The sequence below is a fragment of the Zootoca vivipara genome, chromosome 9, assembly GCF_965207765.1.
Source record: "Zootoca vivipara chromosome 9, rZooViv2.hap1.1, whole genome shotgun sequence".
In the NCBI taxonomy this organism is placed as follows: Eukaryota; Metazoa; Chordata; class Lepidosauria; order Squamata; family Lacertidae; genus Zootoca; species Zootoca vivipara.
The window spans coordinates 23,114,360-23,135,231 of record NC_142592.1 but is presented as its reverse complement, the minus strand read 5'-3'; the positions used below and the strand labels follow the sequence as shown (position 1 = coordinate 23,135,231).

Sequence of the window (20,872 nt, the reverse complement as noted above, 5' to 3'; positions counted from 1 at the left end):
CTTTGCTGGACAAAGTTCAAAGCGCGTTTATTTTCAGCAGCGTTCTCGATAGCCTACTTTAGGGCGCTCAGAGTAGGTGAAGTGGTCTGCGAGGACCACCCTGATGGCATCACACGGGGCATTATAATAGGGGATGTGCCACTGTCCGACTCCCAAGCTATGGTGCACATCCGATGCTCTAAGACTGACCAGAAAGGAAAAGGCATTATTTTACGCCTCCCGGCAACAGGCACTGCAGGTCCATGTCCAGTAAAAGATACCAGGAGGTTCCTCTACCTGCGTCCGGCTGGCCTGGGTCCCCTGCTTATTCATTTGGACAAGGCTAGGCTTACCCGCCACCAATTCGCCATGGTCCTGCGCAAGGCCATTGCCTCCTGCGGTTATAGCCCCAGCGAATTCTCTGCCCACTCTTTCAGGTTTGGCGCAGCTACTTCAGCCATGCACTTGAGCCTTTCATCCGAGAGAATTCAGGACTTGGGGAGGTGGAAATTGAACGCGTACAAATAAGTACATCCGTGCGTAGCGTCGACCGGGTCACCATCGCTGATCCCCGGTTGTCATTCTTTGTTTTCCAGGTGGCCAGATTGTGCGCGTTTGAATAGCCAGGCACAGCATAGTCCATTGGGCCCGGGAAAGGGCGATAGTGGCGGGCCTGGGGAGCAGTCTGGGGCCTCCCAGAATCTGTGAAAGTGTCTTGGATCGCAAGGAGAGGCATGATGTTGCTGCCGACCATCCGGGCACAGCATAGTCCATTGGGCCCGGGAAAGGGCGATAGTGGCGGGCCTGGGGAGCAGTCTGGGGCCTCCCAGAATCTGTGAAAGTGTCTTGGATTGCAAGGAGAGGCATGATGTTGCTGCCGACCATCCAAAACCGGGCTGCTTCACTCGGCTACCCTGACCTGCTGGTGGTGCAGCTCGGTGAGAATGACCTTGCTTGCCGTAATGCAGTGGATTTAAAATTGAAAATATTCAGTGACTTTGATATCCTCATGGACACCTGCCCGGGGATGACGCTGCTTTGGTCCTCCTTGCTGGAGAGGCGCTCTTGGCGCGATGGACGTTACCCTATCGCTTTGAACAGAACCAGGCGGCTCCTGAATTCCTTTGTGATCCACAGAGTGTTATCTTTGAACGGCCAAGTTATCTCGCATCCCAGTTTGAAACAGAGTGAAGCAGCCCTTTATCGCTATGACGGTGTACATCTGTCGCCTATGGGGAATGATATCTGGCTGGAGAACGTAATTACGGGAATGACAGATTGGTTACGTGTTAGAGAGCTTAACTAGGCGAATAAGAGATTAGGATCACGGCCCCTTAATAATTTAGAAGTGCTTGAATAATTAAATAATTAATTTTCGAATTAGGAAATTAGGGTGGTATTACATGTGAGCGGATTGGCGGCGAGCCTGGGGGGGCTCGAGTGGCGGTTAGGCGTTGGAAATTTGCATAACAATTAGATGGAGGAGGGGCAGGCTACGTCATCAGCTGCCCAAATTTGGAGAAGTAATTCCGTTAAAGGATTCCGGGGGCGAGGCTTGGTCCTGAGCCTGGAGTTGCCTGGGCCGTAAGGCACGCCCCTTCGGTGGCCACAGGAGGAGCTCTAGTAGATCTACGTCGCGGGGCTCCTTTCTGGTGGTTAACTTCTCACAGACTTCAACACACGGGTTGGAGTCGGATATAGTCTGTTAGGTTCCAACGCCTAAGCCAATTCCGCTCAACATGCATAATTAATAAAGTTGTGGCCTTAACCACCCAATTAAATCTTAATCACTGTGTCATGAGTCTTTATTACATGGGAAGGAGGGCTATTGCCACACAAAGCCACTTCCGCGCCTGCGACGGAGGTGGGGTTGTGGGCTGCCCGACTGTACCATCGCGTAGGGGCTGCAAGCTCAGCCCCTACGCAATGGTAGGTTCCCGCCTGCGTCACCCCCCGACCAGCCAATGAGGTCGGTCGGGGCGGGGCCACCAACTTTAAGCACTCTGCAGGCGGGAAAAGCTCCCTCTTTCGTCCCTCTTCGCCGGAGCGAACAATTCACCCGCCCGCCCACCCCTTAAAAAGAGGTAAGGGGACGCTGCTGTGGACGTCAGTTGGTCGCCCTGGTTGGCCAGGGGGCTGGGTAGGATTTTTCCCATACTGGGCTAGCCATGATGGGTTTTTCGCCTACCTCGTAGCATGTCGTCACAACTTAGGTTAGGCGGTTAGGCGTTGGAAATTTGCATAACAATTAGATGGAGGAGGGGCAGGCTACGTCATCAGCTGCCCAAATTTGGAGAAGTAATTCCGTTAAAGGATTCCGGGGGCGAGGCTTGGTCCTGAGCCTGGAGTTGCCTGGGCCGTAAGGCACGCCCCTTCGGTGGCCACAGGAGGAGCTCTAGTAGATCTACGTCGCGGGGCTCCTTTCTGGTGGTTAACTTCTCACAGACTTCAACACACGGGTTGGAGTCGGATATAGTCTGTTAGGTTCCAACGCCTAAGCCAATTCCGCTCAACATGCATAATTAATAAAGTTGTGGCCTTAACCACCCAATTAAATCTTAATCACTGTGTCATGAGTCTTTATTACATGGGAAGGAGGGCTATTGCCACACAATCATTGTAGAAATTTAAGAAGAGGAATATGTTGGTTAGCAACAGTTGGAACAGAAGAATTATCCATTTGTCTCCTCTGTCCATCCTAAGTCTAATCTGTTCTATCTTTATGGAATTGTTTGTGTTTAGTGCTCTGTTACATGTGGGCATGGATATCATGTGCGTGCAGTCAAATGTGTTGCTGGCATTTATGGAACTATTTTGGATGATAACAGAGAGTGCAGCGCTGCAACTCGTCCAAGGGACAGCCAAGTAAGCAAAACAAGTATTTAAAGAAAGTGCTGTAAAAAAATAACAATTAAATGAGTTTTATTCTACCCTTGCAGCCATCTCATGTTTCCAAAATGTACTTTGTCACCTTTAGGAATGTGAAATGGCTTCTTGTCCAGAGACTGTCAAGCTGTGGCCAACATCACTTCCTGTGATCCAGCCTGATAAAGCGGCTCAGTGGAGATACGGATCATGGACTCCAGTGAGTGATGTTGCAATGCTGCAATCAAATGTGCATTTCCCTTCTTTATTTCACAATTCCTTAAACTTCTCCATTGCAAAATGTTATTCTATAAATAAACTGGGAAAAGGATAAGATCTTAAGAATTGCCTTCTCTTGATAAGAAAAAGAGATGAAAAACTTCTGCATCCCCTTTCAGCAAATTAATTTAGCCCAGTTGTTTTGCACTACCTATAGTAAAACTATGCATTTGTTCGCTGCTCTTATCTCTTGTTTCAAATTGTGCACATCAGGAGCAGAATAATGGGTAGGCAGACCAGTTGTGGGTTAAAAAAACAAACAACAGGCCACAATTTACAGCAAGAACATGGGGCTGATTTGGCACGGGGCAAGGATCAGTAATAGAACAGCCCACCTGCTGTCCGAGCAAGATGGGCCGTCCTGGTGGGGGTCCTTTGTTCCGGTTGGGGTTCAAGCAAGGCCAGTATAAGAAGTCTTGTTGTGCAGGATGGCTTACCTTGACAGCTGCAGGGCTAGGGAGTCAAGTGCTAACAAATGGCACCATAATGAAAAGAATCTAGGTAAACTGCCAACTACACATTTGGCAGTATTTGCCCATAGGCACCTAGTTGACTAGCATGCCAACCCTAACTGAGGAACATACCCTAACTACACTTAATATCTTATGAAAGGAGAAGTTTCTTGACTCTGGGTACTGAGTATGTGCCTGTTTAGTTAGACTAGTACAATTCTGGTTTTTGTCTGTCTGTGCAGTGTTCCTCATCTTGTGGAAAGGGGAACCGCGCTCGTTACGTAAGCTGCCGGGATGGTGACGGCAGAGTAGCAGAAGAATCATTTTGTGCGCATTTGCCACGACCTGAAGAACTTTCAAGCTGCTTTAGTCCCTGTGGTGTTTGGCAGTCTGGAAGCTGGTCACCTGTAAATATTACTCTTTTTTCCAGTTTGTTTTTTATTTTCCTATTTTATATTAGAACGCCAGTGTACACCTAGGTAGAAATACTTCCTATGTTTAATTTCTGATGAGGCACACATAGAGCTGTTTTGCCCCTTGTTCCACAAATGTAGATTGTTAATTGCCATTTTTTTATATATATTTAAAAATTGTTAATCATTGGTTATCACTTTTTCCTGTTACGTTGTGTCACATAAATGTTGGGTTAATTTTTGGTCAGTGCACAGTTACATGTGGTAATGGAATAGTAACAAGGCAAGTTGTCTGTGTCAACCACCATCAACAAATTGATGAGAATTACTGTGATCCCGAAGGCCACCCTGCAAAAGAACAAGAATGTAACATGCCACCCTGCCAGCCAGTTTATCACCACAATCCGGATACACGTGAACATCCAAACCACCAGGATTATCCTCCAATACACAAGGTCCATCATTCACATGACAATGTAAACTCAAGGAATCACCACTCTCCTCAAGGAAACCAGTGGAGAACAGGACCATGGGGAGCAGTAAGTAAATCATTGTCTCTGTACATCTTTCTGCAAACATTTGGATGATGGTGGTGGTGGTGATGATGATTTATACCCCACCCATCTGGCTGGGTTTCCCCAGCCACTCTGGGCGGCTCCCGACAGAATATAATAATAAAAAAGCGATAAAGCATCAAACATTAAAAGCTCCCCTAAACAGGGCTCCCTTCAGATGTCTTCTAAAAGTCCGATAGTTGTTTATTTCCTTGACATCTGATGAGAGGGCATTCCACAGGGCGGGTGCCACTACCGAGAAGGCCCTCTGCCTGGTTCCCTGTAACCTCACTTCTCACAGTGAGGGAACTGCCAGAAGGCCTCCGGAGCTGGACCTCAGTCTCCGGGCTGAACGATGGGGGTGGAGACGCTCCTTTAGGGCTTTAAAGGTGAACAGATCTTGCTGCTGTTCGCTTTTTCTATATTGTAGCTCCCTGATCCTGAGGTGTCCACATGCAAACTGTCAACACATAAACTGTAATCTTCCTTACATGTTTCTCTTCCCTCACTGAACACCACAACTATATATAACCCTGATGTTATATTTTAGGTGCAAACAAGGTCCTCCTTCCTTGCTCTAAACTGAAGGATGGCATAGTGTGAAAATACAATCTTCCAGAGAAGAGATTGCAGCCACTTTGCTCCTCCTCTAGACCTGCTGCTGTGGTGCAGCTGTGAGCTAAGCCATGGTTTTACTTTGTGTGCTGTCTGAACCCAAGCTTGTACTTTGTCTCCTCCATACAAACCACAGACTGTAAACCAAGAGCAAGCCTTTGTTGCAGTTCCTGGTTTGTCTGAAGCACCACAAACCTCATGCCTGAATTCAGGTGGCACACAAAGCCAATAATAATAATAATAATAATAATAATAATAATAATAATAATAATAATATTTTTTTATTTGTATCCCGCCCTCTCCTGCCGGAGCTGGGCTCAAAGCGGCTCACAGCCACCACAGCAGATGCAGGATCAAAGATGGAGCAAAGCGGCTGTGATCTCCTCTCCTCAACCCAACACATCTGTGTGTATGCACTAAGTTTTGTGCTAAGTATGAACTGGATCATTGTATTATTTTGGTATTCACACAACTAGGGCAGCATATTGTGTTTATTGCCTCCTAGTGCTCAAGTACTTGTGCTGGTGGATTTCACCGCCGGGTCGTGGTGTGCCAAGATGAGGAAGGAAGAAGTGCTAGCTTCTGTGATGAAGCACTGAAACCACCTGACTCCAGCCATTGCGATTCTGGTCCCTGCCCAAGATGGAACTATGGGGACTGGGGAGAAGTAAGATGATTAGGCTCTGTTTGGTAAAAAAAAAAAGAGTATTTATTTCTATTAATGCTTTCTAACTTACAGTTTGATGTTAGACTATTTCCACGCAGCATTATGAACCCAGCAATATAACATTTGTTACCAGTTTAGTCCATTTTCTAGACAAACCCAGCCCTGGTTCATGAGTAGGGAATGAGGCTGACTTGCAGATGTTTTAGCATAGTAAAACAACTTTAATTTCACTGCTGTCTGTTGTATTTTTAACAGTGGATATTCCACCTCATTTCTAAGAATCCAGCCCCCTTATCTTCTTCTGTTTTCACCTATCATTTTGTGTCATGCTTCTCAAATATCTATGTCTTCTTTTTTGTAAGCCTTTTCTACAGGTATATAAAACAGGCTGCAACTCAACACACTTGCTGGGAGTAAACCCATTAGACCCATATAGGCTTCCTCTTTTAGCTAGTTCTTTTTTCTTAAGCATTCTGTGATAATAATAGTACCGTAGTTGTTCTTAGACTGTTGGGCTAGGACCTGGGGAACCAGGGTTTACATTTCTACTCATCCATGAAGTGACCTTGGATCAATCACCTTGTATCAGCCTAACCTACGTAAATATGTAAGAACAACAACACTAATATAGCTATTTTCCTTATTAAAAAACACCACTTCTAGATAACCAGGCAGTAAACATATTTATGTAAAGGAAATGGCTATACCAGTTTTGTTTTCCCCATAAGGAAAGGATAATCCCAATGAATGCCACACACAGCTGATTGGAAAAAGGAATACAGATGTCTTTGATAATTAAAATTATGAACAATAAACTATGGGCTCTTCTTGATAACAGAACCATTCATGAAAATGCTGATCTTTATTTAACTTGCAGTGTACTCAGACTTGTGGCGATGGAATAAAGACACGACTGGTGATCTGTCAGCTTGCAAATGGCCAAGTGCTGAATGATCAAAACTGTGAAATGCTAGAGAAACCACCTGAAACAGCACAGTGTGATATACATGCATGTCCTGTTGAAGTTTCATGGCATCGTGGACCATGGAAATCGGTACGGTAGTATTCACTATCATATTTATTTTACTTTCTTCCTTTCCCCTTTGGCTTTTTGTTTATTAAGTAGAAGTTTGGTTTAAATACAAGAAAAACAGTGCATTCAGTATGCATTTTGTATATGTAGTTTGCTACTTGGTATTGTATCCTAACCCCTGTAACTACTGCATTGCTTCAAACCTTGGAAGGGGCTAGTCAATGGCGGCAAATTCAATTGAATGGCGGCTCTAATTGAAGTCAAATTGATGCTTTGTACACTATAGGGTGTGGGAACAAGCATGTAGGTTTCTGATCATCAAGAGTGACTAAGCTTTTTGTTACTAACTGGTTTTGAAGACAACAAAAAGGGGGACTTGTTTAAAAGTCAGCGTAAAAGTCTATAATGTTTTCTACATATTTATTTTTGTACATAGAAAATAATGGACACTCTAAAGTCTCTTTGTTGTGTATATAGCTTGCTTGCCTTATATTCAGTAATGTGTACCATGCCATCCATACAGTGTGTGATAAAGACTCATATTTGTTGGCTACAGAAATATGTATAATATTGCATTGTGTACGAAATACAACAGCTTTCATTTTATGGTTCAGATAGATTTAGATTTGAAGTTATAAGCACTAGTCTGCACATGTCTAGGGATTTGTGTTCCCCCCCGTCTCATTTGTGTGTGAGTAAGGATATTTAAAGTATCTATTTCTGGTTTGTACAGACTGCAGTTGCCTGAGTTCAGATGAAATGGGGAAAAATGGTTTAGAACAAACCAATGAGATTTTAAGTCTCCTCCCTTCACACACAAAGGGGAGAGCAACAAGGCATGTTTTATTGTTGTGTTTGAACAAGATCACACCTTGGTTATACCAAAAACATACATAGCTATTGCCATTGATGCTTTCATAAGTGCCATTTCCCTCCCAAAATGTGAACTATCCAGCCAAAGTTAAGCAGTTTATGGGCTTATCCATGCTTACCACACAGGTTTCCACCTTCCCAGTCTGTGCCCAAGTGCTATTTTCCCTCAGGAAAACACAATCTTTACCACTGAATTGGAGCAAACAGCAATTCAGGTTTTCTGCGGATTGCCATTTGCTCCGATTCAACGGTAAAGAGCGGGTTTTCATGGAGAAAGTGCTGGGGCAATATTATTTTGGTAGTGGAATTGGATAGTGGGAGTTACTGGATAACAGAATAACACTGATTAGTCTAGCTAAGCAAATCGTGCTGGAAAACTCACTACATTTATTAGAAGCCTCTGGTTTTATTAAGAATGATATTGCAAGCAAAATTGTTCAGCTTTCTCATTAACTATGTCAATATCTATCAGGTTAATACGGTACTATAATATCCATTTGCAGTGATTTTTCTTCCGCCGTTTTGAAGTCAATTGTATAAACAAACATTTTATAAGCCCAAATTTTTTAAAGTAATTCTTAAAACCTTTTCATGCTACAAATAGAACTTTCAATCTAGGGTGTACTGAACATTCAGAACCAGAATATTTTGTGAAGCATTTCCATGCTTAAATTGCACTCATTACAATTGTAAAATTAAACCGTGGCTGAATTCTCTCCATTTGAATTCAGTGGTGCTAAAGATGTGTCTGGATCATACCTCATAATATTTATTTTCCTTAATGACTCTCCGAAATTGTAAACACTAATGATGTTGCAACTAATGCACGAATATGCCAGTAACCCAATTAGCGAGGCATGGATTCTAGAACATAAATGAAAATAAGATCAAGACATGGCAAAGCTGCCAGTACTGGAAAGAATAATAGTTTTACTCAGACGATAGTGTAGGAATACTTGGGAATGCAATAAAAAATTATCTAGGCTCTTAAGTTTATTAGAATATGTGAAGCTACTTTTGTCTTCATTTGTAGCTCCAATACCCTCTCATGTGAATGGAAGTAACCAACCAACTTGTTGAAGCTGTGAAGTATATTTACTCCTAGATGGGTTTCTGTTCTCTCTCATAAAGCTTTATAAGTGAACTGACATATTTATCCTAAATGCATTAATTCAGCCGTACATTGGGCTGTATCCAGAGCAAGTTCATTGCACTTGGGCTCCATTGAAATCAGTGGAAAGTTAGTCATGATTGCTGATATTTCTCATTGTTGTCAGTGGGGTTCAAGTGCAACTAACATGCCCAGGATGCAACTGATTCTGTTTATTGAAATTAAGTACAAATATGATTTATTGTGCAGTTTTTAGCTTCCTTTTATTTTGTAGATCAAGATGCAGTAGATATTATCAACCCTCTTCCATAGCTGTCAAGTTCTCCCTTTTTAAAAGGGAAATTCCCTTATGCTCAATAGGCTTCCTCACGAGAAAAGGGAAAACTTGACAGCCATGAAAACCTTTCACCCTGAAGTCAGTGGCCACCATCTGTTCTTGGCTTCAGTAGTCCTTGGAGTCAGATGAAGTATATACTGTATAAGTAAAAGAATATTTATTTGACCCGTGTTAATGTAAAGATAGAATTTTCTGTCATAAAAGTGCCTCCACTCACTTATTATAGTGCCTGAAAGAATTTATATTTGAATAGTCTTTTATATTAAAAGGGAAGTCAGGATCTTGCTTACAAAACCAACTACATACTTATTCCTCTGCTGCTGAATATTGTCAAGTGTCAGAATACCTCATTACTGATATTTGTCCAATGGTTTGTTTACTAACTTCAGTCTTACTATATGCTGATTGCTGGGTTTTTTTTATGCTTTGGGAGAAAAAGAATGATCTGCCAATGTCTGACATAATTCATACAATGAAATCAAAAGACTAAACATTTGACACTCCACCCAGCGCATAATTGTGTTGAAAAAGGAGAACAAAATAAACTTTTCTAAAATTCTCAAACAAGTTTAATGTGTTAATTGTATTGTTGTTGTATAAAAATGTCCATGTTAATGTTCTATTACCTTGTAGTTAACAGAATAAAATAATAATAATAATTTATGTCTGATAATTTAATTTAATTATATGGATACTACTTGGTGTCTATGCAAATTAATTGCTTTTTGATTTAATTGTTGTGTCATCTGTCTTTCGTGGCTTCATAATTGTTAATAATTAAATGTGTTTTTATTAATTCATCCTTTGTTTTTGGATTGCTGTTTGGAATTAACCTTTAATGTGGAAGTGTTTTATATGACAATAAATGTGCTATTCTTCAGTGCCAATGCTTTCATAGGGGAATAATTGTTACAACACCCTTAAATAATTAAAGATTGAAGTACTGTAGAGTTTGTCATGGCCTTTATGTGTGGACTTATATTATCTATTATCAAAAATATATTCTGAACCAGGAAGACACAGCTTTTGGTGGAGTTTAGGCACATTCCTTTCCGTGTCAGAAAGAAAAATACCTCAGGTAGGAGGAAATCATTCCATAACTACTAAAGTTTCATGGCAGTTTGAATCCTTTAACCAATGTAATCTAGAACCAATACTATTTCAATATGACTGTGACATTTGTGTCATTTCAACTAGGGCTGGTTCTACCATTAGGCGGAGTGCAGTAGACGCAGGTGGCACTGTGGTCTAAACCACTGAGCCTCTTGGGCTTGCTGATCAGAAGGTCAGCGGTTCGAATCCCCGCAACAGAGAAAGTTCCTGTTGCTCTGTCCCAGCTCCTGCCAACCTAGCAGTTCGAAACCATGCCAGCGCAAGTAGATAAACAGGTACAGCTGCAGTGGGAAGGTAAACAATGTTTCCATGCGCTCTGGCTTCTGTCACAGTGTTCCATTGCGCCAGAAGCAGTTAAGTCATGCTGGCCACATGTCCCGGAAAGCTGTCTGTGGACAAACGCCGGCTCTCTTGGCCTGAAGCAAGATGAGCGTCACACCCCATGGTCGCCTTTGACTGGACTTAAATGTCCAGGGGTCCTTTACCATTTAGACATCTCAAGTAGTACATTTTGGGTGTCATGAAAGAGAGAGAAAAATACAAATTGTTAGCTATTTAATATGCAATTAATGTCATTGACCACAAGGGAAGGGGAAAGGTTGGGATTTTTCTGCCTCAGGCACCGAAGTTACTATATTAACAGCTAATATGGATTAAATATGCACACTAATTGTGGTGTACTTTGGCCACATTCTTATAACATTCAAATAACCAGGGTTGCTGGTGTACCATGGTTTATTGTGCACAGACACACTATTTGCTTACTCCAGCTTCGTTCCTCCTCAGACTAGGAAGCCACAATCAAGTTGTGCCCAGGGTTGTGCAAGCCATGATTGCTAGTCAGCCTTAAACCATGGTTTGTTCCCGGCTTACAAATCCTGGCTTGTTAGAGTCCAATGTGCTTTGATCTTAGGTCTGGATGTAGTGGGAGGTTGAGCACAACCATGTCTTACTTTGTTTTTCTGCTCATTCCTGGGAAGGAATGAAACAGGAGTGATAAACTAGAAAGCTGCTTATGCGCAACAGTCCACCATAAGCCAGCAGTCCTGGCTTATTGTTACATGTGAACTCTGTTTTATAGAGATGGGTGTGTGGGTGTACATCTATTTATTTATTTGGAGCACTTGCACTCTGCTCTTCAGCCAAAAAAGGCTTCCAGAGCAGGTTACAGGAAATCAAAGCAAGACACTCCCTACCTGCAGGCTTACATTCAAATAAATAAATAAAAATACAACGCACAAAGGAAAAGGGACAAGGAAAGTAAAACTCGAAACTCAGGCACCAGTTTGTAGACAATTGTTCAAGCAGGCGCAGTTCAAAGGCAGGAGGTCCCTGGTGGAGCTGGGACTCCAGAAAAGTGGATGCAATGAACCCTGCTTCCTATCTTTCCCACTGAGGCAGCTTGATGAAATGGCTTCACCCATATGACAGCTGAAGGGAGAGGAGGCCTGATGGAGCTGGCCTGCTGAAGCAGAGCTGATGGAATGAGCCCTGCTTCTTCAGTTTTGTTTGGTGCCTGCAGATCTTCCTGAATCCTGAGGTTGTTTCCACCAAGTTCATAATATAGGAGTTGGGGGATCTGTGAAACGACATGGTTTGAGTTGTAGCTCATTCTTTTGCAGCATCCCAAACCATACTTTACCGTTTGGGGAAGAATGAAGAGCTAACCTGAAGAGGTATGTACAAAATGAGCTGCTTTTAAGTTGCTTAGCTACAATAAGTTATTGAGCCATTTTCCCTACAACAGTTTTTTAAAATATATTTTGCTAGATCATTCAACGGCTGCAAATATGAGCTGCCTTAATTTTTGCAAGTACTTCTGTTCCTGCAGAACAATCACTATACTTACCACAGTAGGTATTTGTGACCCCCAAGCTGTGTGTATAGTACTCTTATAAATGAACAGATTCATGGGGGATATGCCTATCAGTGGCTACCTTCATATTCAGAGGAAGAATGTTTTTGAATACCAATTTCTGGGAGGAAGCAGCAGGGGTAGGCTTTCCCACTCCTTTCTCGCTTGTGGTTTTGCAAAAATGTGCCTTTCCTAAGATCAGGCAGGGCTATTTTTTATGTTCTTAAATCCTAAATTTCATCTGCCTTTTTTTTAAAAAAGATTTTTATTGAAGTACGAGAATTTTTACATACATTATATTCTCTCCTTCCAATGTTTAATTTCCCGTACCTTCCCACCCCCTCCCTCACCCATAATCCATTGGAAGGGTTCAAGCAGTTTCATCTGCCTTAATTGGGTATTCCTCAGTGAAAACAGAATGTCTAAATCTTGTTGTTGTTCCTGAAACACATGAATCAGTCAATCAAACTATATGTGTTCCAATCTACTTCTGTAAAAGTTGCATCAGTTCTCCATGGAAACTCATTGAAACCCACTTTTCTCTGCCACACACAGCTATTTGTTCTCTAGCAGGATTCTTGTCAAGCAAGAGGTGATTCAAATGTATCCTCTTCAACCATTTTATTGATTTTTTTTGCTTCAATATTAACATGCCATTGTTATCATCAGATATATGTAATTACATTAAGTAATATAATGCGGTTAGAGAATATCATTAATTCTCTTAATAAGCTCCTAAAGATATATTAAATAATATGTTGTAATTTACTAAGGTCATCAGTCCCATTCATCATTCTATTCCCTGCTGAAATGTTCTTGATTTGCATAGCAGATCCCTCTGCTATTCACCATGCTTAACTTAGACCCAGCACCCAGCAAATGGGTTCCTGTGTTCGCTGCTGTGCATGTCCAACAGTTGCAGGTACATTGTAAAAGTACTGTACATCTGTCTCAATATTGTTGGCATAATAGTTTTCTTACATTTGAAGAGGAACATGCTGAAATAATCTTTGGTTCTTCTGTGATCTTTTAGTAAATTATTCATACTTTCATTTTTTGTGTGAATCCAATTGTTGTTGTTGACAGAATCATTCCAGCCACCATCTTTGTCAGTGTTCTTTCCTAATGTGACTTTCATCTTGTGATAAATGCATGAATTCATCATTTCTGAAGCAGGTGGGTGGAGGGATTGATAGTTACAGCTAAACATTTCTGATGGTGTTTTAGGCTGGTTCAAGATGTTCCCTGAAAATCTCACTCACTCATGCCAGTTTAGTGTGCCTACATAGCCAGAACAGCTGTTCAACTTTTTTCTTTATAAAAGAGAAGTAGCTTAGGTATCTTGTTAGTAATAATGGCATCATCACATAAGTCAGTCAGGTGTTGCTACATAGCAACACCGCTGAAACCGAATGAAATCAGTTCAGAGTGAAGGCAGTTCAGTTCAGAGTGAAGGCAATGCTTCCTGAACATTACTCCGAATTAGCTTGTTGGTTCTCAGTGATAATCTCATGTGACCAAATCTGGTTATGCGGGAACTCACTTGTTTCTATGGGAAAAGAACTAGTTTAAAGAGAAATAGTGCTGCATAAATAGATGAACAGATCTCCAAAGATACACCAGACCATCCAGCTGTACACCATCCAACTGACAGGTAATGCAGAATGAAACCTAAAGGGAAATAGAAGTAGAGCTATGCAGCCATGCTAAAAAAAACACGTTCCCCAGCCACTCTGGGTGGCTTCCAACAAAATATTAAAATAAAATGGTCTGTTAAACATTAAAGGCTTCCCTAAGCAGGGCTGCCTTCAGCTGTCTTCTAAAAGTCTGGTGGATGTTTTTCTCTTTGACATCTGATGGGAGGGCATTTCACAGGGCGGGTGCCACTACTGAGAAGGCCCTCTTCCTGCTTCCCTGCAACTTGGCTGCTTGCAATGAGGGAACCGCCAGAAGGCCCTCGGCGCTGGATCTCAGTGTCCTGTCAGAACGATGGGGATGGAGACGCTCCTTCAGGTTTACTGGGTCGAGGCCATTTAGGGCTTTAAAGGTCAGCACCAACACTTTGAATTGTGCTCGGAAACGTACTGATATATCTGTGCAGTTGGGGGAAAGCGTGTATTGATAGTAAATATTGAATAAGTAGTTTTAAACTTTTATGCAGTGTGAAAATCAGTTTATATAGAGAGACACTTACATTTTGTTCAATAATAATGGAATCTTAGAAGTATTATAATGTTTCCAATATGTAGTTTAATCTTGGGGAGGGGGACACATAGCTGGGAAGAGTAGACCAACACAATTTAATTATGGAAATTTCAGATGCAGTTGAGGTGTCAAACATCATGGCCTAGTGACATCCTGAAATGCTCCTGCACAACATACTATCGAATTATCTTTATAGTTTGAAATCTGATGTTCATTTTAAAGCAAATATATTTATTTATAAGCGTCCTAAACATATATATATATATATATATATATATATATATATATATATATATATATAACAATAAGGAAATTTTAAGAGCTGCAGACAATCTATACTAAAGTCATTGTTATTCCTTGTATAAATAAGCAATACAGGAAAGATTTTCTCTTAATATTCCACAATAATCAAATTGTCACAATATTTGGTAATTACCAGTAAACCTATACTTCATAAATAGTTGAGGAGAACACATTCTATTCTATTCTTTACAAAGCTGATTTTTTTAACGCAAAGGTGCAAATCTATCAATGATCGCTGCTGCATGCTGCAGACAGATGAGTTACTTTCAGTTTTATAATATGGGTGTGTTACTTGCTTGATGGCAAATTGTTGATCCTCCAGTCCATTTGAATTTAGCACACCTAGTCAGAATCATCACTCTGACGTTGTTGTTATTATTTCTTACCCTCCCTTCACTCGAAAGTCCCAGGGTGGGTTGCAACAATTTCAAATACAGCATTAAAAACCGTTGTTGTTTTTTTTAAAAAAAAGTTACAATCACAAAATAAGGACTTTCCTAAGGTGACGCTGTGGGTTAAACCACAGAGCCTAGGGCTTGCCGATCAGAAGGTCGGCGGTTCGAATTCCTGCGAGGGGGTGAGCTCCCGTTGCTCGGTCCCTGCTCCTGCCAACCTAGCAGTTCGAAAGCATGTCAAAGTGCAAGTAGATAAATAGGGACCGCTCCAGCGGGAAGGTAAACGGCATTTCCATGTGCTGCTCTGGTTTGCCACATGACCTGGAAGCTGTACGCCGGCTCCCTCAGCCAATAATGCAAGATGAGCGCGCAACCCCAGAGTCGGTCACGACTGGACCTAATGGTCAGGGGTCCCTTTACCTTTAAAAATATGTATCTCAGGTCTCAAAGGTCAGGGCAAAGAGGTGAGTCTTCAGCATTTGCTGAAAGCCATTAAGTAACATTTCCAGGCGTGTCTCTGTTTTAAAACAGAGATCTAAATGGAACCGCAGCCTGTAATCTGGCCAATGCACTTTTGAGCAGTTGACATTTCATCTTCAAAGCCAGCCGCATATAGAGTGCATTGCACCAATCCAATCTGGAAGTGTCCAGAGCATGGAGTACAGTGTCCAAGTCATTTCTGTCTAAAAGGGGCCAGAGCTTGGCAAACCAGTGAGAGTGGGGGGAAAGGACTCCTAGCCACTGAGGCCACCTGAGCTTCTGGTGACAGTGCTGAATCCCGTGCAACCCCATCTAGAATGAGCTGTGTCTCCCCACTTCCCAGGCATGAGAACTTGCGGCATACGACATCTTGGTCTTTTCAAAGATTCAGCTTCGAGGTACTGGCTCCCCTCCAGCTAATATGCCAATAACTGTCCTGATAATTAGATGGAAGTGCTTTGTTGTGCCTGAAGGCGATTGATGGATTGATATAATACTTAAGCACTTCTTTGTGGAGGGTTGCAAGAGGGTGGTGTTTCGAGGAGAGAGGGAATGTGCTGCCGCCGCCAGAGAAACTGGGCTACTGTTTCTCATCTTGATCCAATCCGACACAGTTGCAGCCAAATGAGGCTGAAGATGTGTGTTTGGATGCACAGCCAAATGATGTCACTAATTCACAACACGTTGCTCTTTTTTTCACCCGAATATTTAACTTCATCCACATTCCACCACACTTAGCCACACAGCTACGTGCCACTAGAGTTGGACTGGGGACAAAGCTTGGATGTGCAGAGCTAAATAGGCAATGTAACCTCCTGCACGGCACAGCAAGGCAAGAATATTAGAAGCGCATCTCCACTGTTCAAAGGGATGGTTTCATTATCCATTAGTGATGTAGCCTAATCTCATTGGCTGTGTCAGACTGCAGTTATGGAATCATAGAATTGTTGAGTTGGAAGGGACCCTAAGAGGTTCTCTGTGTAATCCCTAACTGGTTGGGATCATTCAGTGAAGAAGAATCACTGAAGATGGATCTGAAGCAACAATATTATTGGGTAGGGTTGCCAGACTCAATAATGGACAGGACTTCTGTGCCTTTAATTGCCCTGCTCTCTTTTGAGTCTGGAAACCTTAAAGAGAAACCAGCAGACCCTTTGCTTGGAAATTAAACAAAGGGACTGCTGTTTTCTCTTTAAGGTTTCCAGACTCAAAAGAGAGCAGGGCAATTAAAGGTACAGAAGTCCTGTCCGCTATTCAGTCTGGCAACCCTATTATTGGGGCTAGGAAAACCTGAAAGGCTACTGTGATGGGTGTGGGGATTTTTGGAAGGTTTTTCTTGCCTGTTGAAACCTTAAGCTTGAGTGTAAAAATTCCTCACTAAGGCAAAGGAAAGAGGGGAGAAAGATGGTGCAAAAAGGAAGAAGAGGAACTATAGCTGGGGAAGGAGGATAGGGATAGAAATGCTGAATGGCTTCATGAAATTTCACAGGCCTTGTCACCTCAATATCTTCCAGTACAGTTTATTGCAGAACATTCCAACTATTCAAGATTCTGCAATCAACTGTGACTTGAGGTGTCTGAATGTGAATATTACACCTGTATCATATGAATTCATTTGTATTCCAGCGGCTGCATTTGATTGATCTCCCTTGAATGTTATTATTTAAAGGAAAAGAGGATTTAGCAGACAAAGCCCAGTTTCCAGAGAAGCATACAGACTTTGAACAATACTAATCAAATCCAGCTTTTGCCCTTTGATGTGTTAATATTTTTAAAAGAATCTGCCATACAGCAGATGTTAGTTTAGTCCAGTTAAGATAAGTAATAATAGAATCTTAGCATAAATAAGAGATCATTCAGCTTCAATTTAGTTGGTATATTTGATTCTTCAAATTCTGGCGAATGGTTTCTGCATGCTACTTCCAATCCAAGTATTTTGTATAAATCGTCAAGTGAATAAGATTTAAGACTGAAATCTTGTACTCCCTTCCCTACCAGTAAGTCGCATTGACGATGATAAGACTTACATTGGAGTGACGATGAGGATTGTGCTGCATATCTTCTTACAGTATAATTGCAAAAATGTTCAAAGAGAAATAAAATGGTTAGAAGAAACAGAGCGGCGGGGGACACTTTTGTAGAAAGTGTGCGCAGCTGCACATAAGGGACTATACTATTTTTCTGAGCTTTAGCTAGGCTTATCCTTTCTAGAGTAAACCCACTGAAATCAAGGGAATTTTAGTTAGCCCCATTGGTTTCAATGGGTCTTCTCTTAAGTCTAGAGCCAAGTATTTCTTTTGCCTGTGTGAGATGCAGCAAGCAATTGATTACTTTGCCAAAAACTACTTATGCAATAAAGTGCCAATGGGTGTGATAGGATGTCAGGCTTCAGGGAATTGGCTTCCTTCCTCCCCCTTTGGCAGTAGATAAGCAGAACAAAGAGAAAGGAGTCTCTTACCAGTTAGAAACTTTAATGATCACAGAGAGAGAACAAAGAATCCACTCCTATGAATGGTGGTGCTCCCAATTAAGGGTTCCACCCACTTCCTCCCTAGTTACCCACGTCACTTCCGTATCTTGTAACCTGATCTCGCAACCACTGTGCTTTCTCTGCTGCCACCTTATCTGCTCTTCTTGACCTTGGGCTGAGCAGATAAACACTTTCAAGCGACAGTGAGTCTGTTCACTGTTCACTCTCTCTCCCAGTTATTCTCCTCCTAGCTGTTCGTCATCCAGTACTTCCCAGCTTCTGGCTTCTGGACTATGCCCCTCTGCAAACCACTGTTTCAAATCTATACTGTCCTCCTGCTCCTGGGAAGATTCAGGATCCTGATCAGGAGCACGGGGAGGGGGAGGCTCCCACAATGGTGCAGCCCTCCTCAGCACAGTCCCTGACATGACCGTTTTTTAAAGGAGTCAGACAGCAGGTACCTTCCCTGCAAAAGGTGCTGAACTGGCACAAAACGGAACTTGTTAAATCCTCCAAGTGTCAGCAGTGATAACTCTATTGTATTTATTAAGTTGCAAGGACAGAGTTCTACTCCATTGACACTAACTGGCAGCTATATTATTGCTCGCTAAATACCCATCATTTTGATGGACAGTTTGCTTGTGGAAAAATAGTTTGTATATTGCAAGGACTCCCGAGGGAAAGCATGCAGTGACTTTTGGCATAGCCTACGTGATCCCATTATTACAGAGAAGGGTCGGCTTTGCCCTAAATTGTCTGCAAACTGCATCACTCTCCTTCCACCCACTGCCTCTTGGCGACCAATAACTTAGATAGGGAAAAGCAGAGAGGTGAAAAACCCTAAAGCCATGGTTAACCAGGCCCATCTGCACAACCCACCTCCTCATTTGGATAACCTAGGCCTGTGATCTTGGACACAATCCAATGGATTGGAACCTGCAGAATTGATTCGGTGTATCTCCATGTTTCTACACATATGATATTATGCACTATATATACTGTATCTAGAGAGATGTGGCCAGCTGTTTCTTGGGCATTGGAGATTTACCATTGCTTCTTGCACAGCTGTTGTAAGCCCTGAAACAAGCAGAAATGCATAGTTAGAAGCAGGTATCTGAAGCAATCTTATTCCTTTCTCGTAGCTATAAAATAATCTGCTTTTATTTGTTTCCAAATAGCCGCATAGTATTTTTTCAAAAAGGTAATGTTTTCCACTACTGAAGAGGCAGGATTGATCTAAATTGCAGTCCAAATGATTGAGGCCCCTTGGTGGCACATATGTGGGGTGTTTCTTGAAAGGAAAGATATAAAAGCTATATGAAGAGTTCCTGTCTGTACGGTTTCCTGAAAAGCGACCCTTTAAAGCGCAAGCAAAGAAGCTTTTGAACACAAACCTGAACAGACTTCTCAGTTTAGTTTTACAGATGGAATTAAGTGGCAGCAGTGAAAAAACTTTTAACTTTGCAATAAAATTCACAAGATCCAGCCAAAGTTAAGCACTTTTAAGTCCTATTAATTTCAGTAGGAGTTTTAAGCACATGCATAAATCTCTCCTGTTGAAACCTGTGGGAGTTTAAAGTGCTTTGGCTAGGGGGGGGGATGCATTTATTAATCTATTATAGAGATTAATCATAGCTGCCAAGTTTTCGCTTTTCTCGCGAGGAAGCCTATTCAGCATAAGGGAAAATCCCTGTAAAAAAGGGATAACTTGGCAGCTATGGATTAATGCCTAGGGCAATTTGCAGGAAACTACCTTTGTAACAAGGGATTATTTACGAACTTTTAAATGTTGCTCCTTGTGCTTTTTTCTACACTTAGATATGGATAGTTGAATGAAAAATACACCTTGTGGAACACATGGATTTTCAGCTGATAGTTTTCTTGGTATACTACATGCTAGTGGGAGCTCTTACTGCTTCTACTCAGGTAGAAAGTGATGCAAATCTCAGAGTCTGGGACTTCCTTCATGAAATTTATGTGCCCACAAGCTGAGACACCCCCAGACCCTTCCAAGTGTCCCTATGTTCCAGGGACAGTCCCAGATTTACAGAAGCTTTCCGGGTTTCTGATTTGATTCTGGAATGTCCCACTTTTCCTTAGGACATCCCTATTTTCATCAGAGAAATGTTGGAAGGTATGGAGTTATGCCACCCCTGAGCCAAGGAGATAAGTAACTATACAACCTTTAGAAGACATCTGAAAGCAGCCCTGTTTAGGAAAGTTTCTAAATGTTTAATGGTTTACTATGTTTTTATATATTGGAAGCTGCCCAGAGTGGCTGGGGCAACCCTGCCAGGTGGGCAGGGTATAAAGAATAATAAAATTATGGTGGTGGTGGTGGTGATGGAATAGGTAGGACATCCCTATTTTCATTGAATAAATGTTGGAAGCAATGCATCCATGTTTCAAGGGGTAGTAGTACCTCAACCACGAAACATGATCCCTGAATTTTTCTTCAATTCAGATTTTAATCTGAGCTAGAGAAGAATTCCTTGTGTCCCAAGCCCTCTCCATTCAACTGATTCCGTCAGGCCCCTCGACCCTACCCTACCCTACTCTCCCACACCACTAACTGGACTACAATGAAGACAGTGTGGCTAGCAGCAAGTTGCACTGTGGGCAGGCTACAGGGAAAGGGAACAGAGTGAGGCCTCCCATCTCCATGGGGTGTAGCAAAATGCCAGTCCAACCAAAGTGGGGCCTGGAAAATGTGCTGCATCTAGGCCACGGCTACACACAGATGCAGACTACATCCCCAAAGGCTCCTTTTGGTTGGTCTGGTGCCCTGCTACATATCACACAAAAGTATCAAGAGAAGAGCAATAGGGAGGAAAGACCTCCCTCCCTTCAGTCTCCCTACAGCTTAATGTGGT

At 42.1% G+C, this 20,872-nt stretch overlaps 1 protein-coding gene across 4 annotated transcripts in view; it reads left to right on the top strand.

Moving 5' to 3' along the window:
- ADAMTS20 (ADAM metallopeptidase with thrombospondin type 1 motif 20) overlaps positions 1-20,872 on the top strand; it is a 79,766-nt gene that overhangs the window by 41,639 nt on the left and 17,255 nt on the right. For all 4 annotated transcript variants that reach the window (XM_035127996.3, XM_060279614.2, XM_060279617.2 and 1 more), the window contains 6 exons: positions 2,722-2,844; positions 2,957-3,064; positions 3,818-3,982; positions 4,237-4,527; positions 5,663-5,824; positions 6,702-6,878. In XM_035127996.3, coding sequence (XP_034983887.3) covers positions 2,722-2,844; positions 2,957-3,064; positions 3,818-3,982; positions 4,237-4,527; positions 5,663-5,824; positions 6,702-6,878 — 1,026 coding nt within the window. The remainder of the gene's footprint in view (positions 1-2,721; positions 2,845-2,956; positions 3,065-3,817; positions 3,983-4,236; positions 4,528-5,662; positions 5,825-6,701; positions 6,879-20,872) is intronic.